We start from the raw sequence: 7,500 nt of genomic DNA on the forward strand, positions 1-7,500 counted from the left end.
CTCTCTCTCTCTTTCTGACTTTCTTTCTGTCTCCTGCTTTTCCTATTAGCTCTATAGGATTACTGCTTCAAAGAGACAGTTCTACAAACCCACTGTCATTCTGAGGAGTTTGTTCAGATGGTATCTCAAGCTGTATGTGCGTGTGTGTGTGTGTGTGCGCGCGCGCAGTGGAAAGGCGGGAGGGTAAGAATTGGGGCAGAGAAGTTTACTGTAATGATGTCATATATGGCAGGGGATAGTCCATGTAATACAGTATTCTCCAGTGTACGATCTGCACATCATATAAGAGTTCTCATTTGTTTTGGCAGCAGTGGTTTAAGCTCAGCCATTCTCTGGAAGGGATAACACACACACACACACACACACACACACACACACACACACACACACACACACACACACACACACACACACGTGCACAGTCATCCTCTGGAATAGGATAATGCTGCACAGCCCAGTGCAGGCACCTGGCTTTGATTTGGAACCTCTGCTTCCACAGTCTCTCTCCAACCGCGTTGGCAGCCCAGAGACAGCCTCATACAAAGACAGCATTAAAGGAAAGTGCCATTACTATAAGTCAAATTTGATTTATTCCAATTTACATCATGTCGCTGTACATACATGTATGTATACAATACATAAACACATAATAGCATAAACCCTGGTCCCTATAGCTCTCACAGTGATCCCCTTTCAGAGAAACACAGAGACACACACACACACACACACACACACACACACACACACACACACACACACACACACACATCTTAACGCCAGGGAGCGAGGGAGAGAGAGCTGATCCTCTTCGGCGCTAATGTTTTGGCAGAGCAGTAATGCTTTTCAGAGCTCCTCCTGACGCTGTGAGCAGGCTTCCATATGTACGTGTTGCTGTTGAAAACAATACCTGGCTTAGAAACCACTCTGTTGGCCAAGAAGAAGCAGCTTTGCATCTTACATCATATTGTAGATCTATGCTCATTCCCCCAGTGTGGCCAACATGTCCAGGGTACTGTAGCCTCATTGTCTCCATACCATCCTGTGTTAGGGTTGGTCCAGACTGGTGTTATGTGGAGGTATGTAGTGAGAGTTTTGACTGTGCAGTGATGAATGTGGTGGTGTTGAGGCAAACATGACTGAAGAACCTAAACAGAGGAAGTATCTCCCACCCCCTCCCTTTTCTCTCTCTCTCTCTCTCTCTCTCTCTCTCTCTCTTTCTCTGTCTCTCTGTCTGTCTTTCTCTCTCTTTTTCTCTGGAGGGTGTTTCATTAACTTCAAACGGTCATTCTTCACTCTGAGAGCTTTTCTCATGTCTAGTAACGTGCAGCTCACACAGACACTTGCAGCCGTGCCTCACTCAGAGAGCGAGAGAGAGAGAGAGAGAGAGAGAGACAGAGAGAGAGAGAGAGAGAGAGAGAGAGAGAGAGAGAGACAGACAGAGAGACAGAAGAAAGAGAGAGTGTCTGGCACTATTATTGTTACAGAAAACAGACTCTCAGCTGATCATTAATTTCCCTTTGTATATGTTCATGCTGAAAGCACCCACTGATTCTGACTGCTTTGTGACTGTAGACACTTCACTCACCCCTGTGTGTGTGTGTGTGTGTGTGTGTGTGTGTGTGTGTGTGTGTGTGTGTGTGTATGAGGAAAGGGCGATAACTCAGTTTCCACTTACTCAAGGGCAGCCCTTTGCATGGAGAGGGCATTACTCATTTAGCCACACATTCATTCACTCTCTGCTGGAGAGAAAAATGTCCATTTAAAGCCATTTGTTATAATGAGCGTCACTTTATCCACAATAACCCACTGTTCAGGTGTTTGCCCATTCATCAAGGCTTCTGATTCAATGTTTAGACAGCAGGACTAGCCCACACGATCAAAGGCCGTCCTGTTGTCTTTGAAATAAAGGAATGGCTTTTTCCTTTTCTCTCTTCCTCTCTGTGCTTTCTACCAGTGGAGAGAGAATGTAAGACATTGAGAGTAGTGAGTTTTTGGCATGTATTGTATTTACCTGAAGTAATATGAATTCAACTCATACAGAGCTGCTGGAAACGGTCTCTTTTCTCCCCAGTGGAACATGTTGATGAAATGTTGAGCACAGCAGGAATGAGAAACATGGGTGTTTTTGAAGTAAAATAATAACTTTTATGTTCTTCTCTCCTCCCCACCCCCTCCTCCTTCTCTCTCTCTCTCTCTCTCTCTCTCTCTCTCTCTCAGTGGGAGGAGATCAGCGGTGTCGATGAGCACTACACGCCCATCCGGACCTTCCAGGTGTGCAACGTGATGGAGTACAGTCAGAACAACTGGCTGAGAACCAACTGGATCCCGCGTCACTCGGCCCAGAAGATCTACGTGGAGCTCAAGTTCACCCTGAGAGACTGTAACTCCATCCCCCTGGTCCTGGGCACCTGCAAGGAGACCTTCAACCTGCTCTACCTGGAGACGGACGAGGACCAGGGCAGCCGCTTCCGAGAGCACCAGTTCACCAAGATCGACACCATCGCCGCCGACGAGAGCTTCACCCAGATGGACCTGGGAGACCGCATCCTCAAGCTCAACACGGAGGTGCGCGAGGTGGGGCCCGTCTCGAAGAAGGGCTTCTACCTGGCCTTCCAGGACGTAGGGGCCTGCGTGGCTCTGGTGTCGGTCAGGGTCTACTTTAAGAAGTGCCCGTTCATCGTCAGGAACCTGGCTTCCTTCCCGGACACGGTGCCCATGGACTCCCAGTCGCTGGTGGAGGTGAAGGGCTCGTGCGTCAATCACTCGAAAGAGGAGGAGCCTCCGCGTATGTACTGCAGTACAGAGGGGGAGTGGCTAGTGCCCATAGGGAAGTGCCTGTGCAACGATGGTTACGAGGAGAGAGTTAGCACCTGCCAAGGTAAGGAGGCCGAAATAGGGCATCGGCCCTTTTTAACAATGTTTTATTTCTCTTCATCGCTCTCTCTCTCTCTCTCTCTTTTCCAGCCCTCTTTTCTCTCACCTCTTTTCTTTCTCAGCCTCTTCCCCTCTTCTCTCAACCCTTGGATATCACATGTCTGTTTTTCGTCTTCCATCGCTGAAATATTACAGTAAATTCCAGTGTCTAACATACAGGTCCTTCATACATTACTTTGACTGCAACCTCAACACACTGTCGGCCCAGTGTGACCACAGTACATGCCCATGTTTTCAAAGCATTTCAATCCTTTCACCAACACACATGGTTATCTGTCAGCCATGGTTGGCCGTGGTGTGTGTGTGCGTGTGCATGCCTGCGTGCGTGTACGTGTGTGTGTGTGACGTGGGTTAGGTAGACACGGCACAGCTTGCAGTAGTTATGGTGGCAAGCTCCTCCTGTATCACTTCATCAGGACAGTGGGAGGATCCAACCTGCCCAGTACTGGGGGGCTGGGGGACTGGGGTGGGGGGGTACCCGGGGAATGAGGTGACTGGTGGGCTTTTTATATGTTATAGGGAGGTGGGTAAGTTGAGTAGAGGATGGCAAGGATTTCATTAAGCCCAGAAATCTGTCATGTTTGTGTGTGATTATATGCAGATGTCTGCTTGTCTGTCTCTCTGTCTGCCTGTCTGTCTGTCTCATAAAGTCTATTCTCTGCCGAATGAGTCACGTGTCATTTTATTAAATAGCAAAGCTAATCTCTTAGGTCAGGGCTTAGAGGAACCACTTTCCTTGGAAGTTTGAGGAAGGGACGCAGACAGATGGCAGTGAGAGACGATATCTCTGCGTCTCTCTCTCTCTCTCTCTCTCTCTCTCTCTCTCTCTCTGTCTCTCTCTCCTGTCTGTGTGAGTTGTGTGAATGTTTGGATGTATTCGACAATCTCTTATTAGTTTCACTGAGGCCTAATGGAGTCTAATAAGGGATTATGTTACTCCAGAGTGTGACAGCTGCACTCACAGACTCACAAAGCCCCCGTGTGCAGCCAGGGCCCCAGCACGCAGCTCGCTCACCAGGCCCCACAGTGTTAACGGACAGATGAGTGCGGGGGGGGGCTAGCCTAGCACGCGGTGTGGCTACAACAGAGATATTCTGAGGTGTTCAGACCCACTTCCTCCGGCTCTGAGTGTGGCTCTGAGTCAGACGTTGAGGGAGTGCCTTCACTGAATATTTCATGGATTGTTTTCTTTGAGGAGACGTGATGCAGCATCTTCCATTTTCTGTTTACTGTGTGTGTGTGTGTGTGTGTGTGTTTGTATAGGCCTGTGTATGTTTGTGTAGGCCTGTCATATTCATCCTTTTGTTTATACTGCGTGCGTGCGTGTGTGCGTGCATGTGTGCATGCATTTGTATGTGCGTGGGTGTATGCGTGCGTGCGTGTGTGTGTGTTTGGTCAGATCTACGTGTGAAGCTGAGGGATGTTTTCTTAGTGGCGCCTTCAAAAGAACACAAGTGTTCTGGCCGCCTTCAGTGGCTTTGGCAGGGGGACTGTGTTTGTGTGTGTGTGTGTGTTTTTTTTTTGTGTGTGTGTGTGTGTTTGTGTGTGTGTGTGTGTGCGTGTGTGCGTGTGTGCGTGTGTGCGTGTGTGCGTGTGTGTGTGTGTGTGCGTGTGTGCGTGTGTGTGTGTGTGTGTGTTATATTCAATAGCAATGCAGCTGTACTTTAAATTGACCTGCCAGTAGTTCCGCATCACATATACTTGGAGGATCTGGTAACTTGATGTGGGGACATCTGATATCTCATTCTAGAGTCAAATACATTGTGTCACTTCATCATGGTATCAAAGTAAATGCCCCGGCATAGCAGGCTCTGTATTCATTCCTCTGAAAGAGCAGGGAGCACATGGAAAATAAAAGCAAAAATGCATTGTAGATAGCAATGAATTTATTGATACACAAGCAGTTGGCTTATGGCTTTGTGAAGCATGGCCCAGAACCAGAGAGATATGATCTACTGGTGGAAACTTTCATCTGTCATGAGAATGGAGTGGAGCAGGTGAGCTATCTCTTATCTACCATCAGTGTGAAATTCCTTCATCCTTAATTTGATCTTAAAACAGCAAACACAGAATGCGCAGCCGGATGTGTGTGTGTGTGTGTGTGTGTGTGTGTGTGTGTGTGTGTGTGTGTGTGTTGCTCATGCTAGCAGCTGTTCGTTGGTTCCTCTGAAAGAGATGAAGGTTTACATTCCACAGAGATTTACCAAGACACACTATCCCTATGCTTGCTAGCCCTTATTACTTATCAAACACACACACGCACACACACACACACACACACACACACACACACAGACACACACACACACACACACCCGCACCCGCACCCGCACCCGCACCCGCACCCACACCCGCACACGCACACGCCCACGCACACGCACACACACACACACACACACACGTCAGGCCGGATTACTTATCACATCTTATTAATACCAGCGAGTGCAGAAGGGGTATTTTAACAAGCTGCCAGTAAAGCTGAAGAGTAACTCCTAACTCTGCCTGACACACACACTCCTCTCAGCTGAGAGCGATATCTGAGAGCTCATCTATCAACTCATATGATGCCGCTCTTGTTTCTGCAGCTGCAAATGTCCTGGTTACAAGTTACTTTTTTATCATGATTTCTCCATTAAGGTGAGATTGGCTTTGCGATGGATTTTGATAGGAGAGTGAGATTGACAGGTTTGACACACACACACAGGCAGAACTAGCTATGGTTCCCAGCCTAGCTCCATGGGCCTGTTGGCTTTCTACTATGGTACGGTACTATGGTATGGTACCATTACAGCCCTAACACAGTTGAGAGGGTTGGAACAACTTCAGTGGGTTGGAATAAAGGAGTAATCCATCACTGCGGTGTATGAGCAGTTCTCTCGTCTTCGTTAGGGCTGTGATGGTTGGCTTCTATAGGAGAGCTAAAGTAATGTTGCTGTTTCTGGGAAGGGGCAGGATGGGGGGGGATGTTGTTGACGGATTTTGCTGTGGAGACGACCAGCAGGATTGCTCATTACTGCTCACACGCTGTGTGTGTGGTGGTGTGTGTGTGTGTGTGTGTGTGTGTGTGTGTGTGTGTGTGTGTGTGTGTGTGTGTGTGTGTGTGTGTGTGTGTGTGTGTGTGTGTGTGTACGTAGAAGTTTGTATCTACCCACGAATGTCATCTCCCCAAAGAATGCCAGCTCAGGTGTATATATGCTTAACACAGCGGGCACAAACAAACAAACAAAGAAGACACGCGCACACACACACACGTACACACGTACACACAGGCGATTTACAGAAAGGCTTTTCAGACATTGTCTTTCTCGTGCATGTGACCTTTACTTTGAGGAGTATTGGCTGTGGCATGTTTGTGTTGTGCTGGAGTCAACCAGGAAGGGTCACGCAGTGCAAACAAACACAGTGACACACACACCCTGCCCTGAACTCTGAGGCGGTGTGTCGTGGACAAAATTGGACTGATGTGGTCTTGCATGATGGGAGAGGAGTCTAAAGAGGACTGAGTTGGTCTGTAGCAGCCCCAGTGACAAAGACCTACCCTAGTGGCTCATGGGCCTGGCTGAGGGTTCAAAGCCCATCATGCGTGCCTTCGTGTCCATTGCGTGCCACGTGTTTTATATCACTCCCCACCCTCTCTCTCTCTCTCTCTCTCTCTCTCTCTCTAAGCGCTTTCCCCTCTGCTCTCTCACACACGCACCCGCACACACACACACACACACTCACACACACTCTCTCTCACACACTCTATCACACAACCCCTCACACTCAAACACTCACTCATATTTTTTTTCTTTGCTTCAACAGAATGCTAACCACATCCTCATATCTCAATAGTGTGTATTTCTTTCTTTTATTTTGTTCTTTATCCTTTATTTGACCTGAGAATTCATATTGAGATTTTCATCTCTTTTACAAGGGAGCCCTGGCTAAGAAGGCAGCATACACAAAGTCATACAAACACAAAAGACACAGCATACAACAATTGTTTGGTAAAATCAGTGCAAAGCGCATCAATAGAACGGATGGTATGGTATCTGTGTAGTGAAGTTCTGTAGTAGTAAGAGTACTATGTAGCAGCTCTGAATCCAGATATGGAGGCTGCGTTCGTGCCAATCATCCTCTCCTCCTGGCGATCCTGTGTTTGTTTGTACTGGTGGTTATATAACAGTTATCTCCTCTACAAGAACATCTCACTGCTGTGGCTATGTGGCTCGCATCCCTGATCACTAACTCACAGTGACACACACACACACACACACACACACACACACACACACACACTCACACACACACACACACACACTCACACGCACACGCACACACACACACACACAAAAACACACACACACACACACACTCACACACACACACACACACACACACACACACACACACACACACACACACACACACTCACTCTAGTGGGACCTAACATACACTGACAGCGGGCCTGACCCAGTAACAGAGCTCCACAGCGGCTGAACTTCCTCCATAACTTCTCTTCTCCTCTTTCAGCTCAGTTTGTGTTTGAAGCTGGATGCTAATGGATGCACGTGTGTATACACA

General features: G+C 47.9%; 1 protein-coding gene across 1 annotated transcript in view; it reads left to right on the plus strand.

The window, feature by feature from the left end:
• The window catches only part of epha3 (eph receptor A3), a 77,909-nt gene that overhangs the window by 12,972 nt on the left and 57,437 nt on the right, over positions 1–7,500 (plus strand). Inside the window, exon 3 of the mRNA XM_083681248.1 lies at positions 2,218–2,878. Within this exon, the coding sequence (XP_083537374.1) occupies positions 2,218–2,878 (661 nt within the window). The remainder of the gene's footprint in view (positions 1–2,217; positions 2,879–7,500) is intronic.

The sequence above is a fragment of the Argentina silus genome (genome assembly GCF_951799395.1).
Source record: "Argentina silus genome assembly, chromosome: 12".
Taxonomy (NCBI): domain Eukaryota; kingdom Metazoa; phylum Chordata; class Actinopteri; order Argentiniformes; family Argentinidae; genus Argentina; species Argentina silus.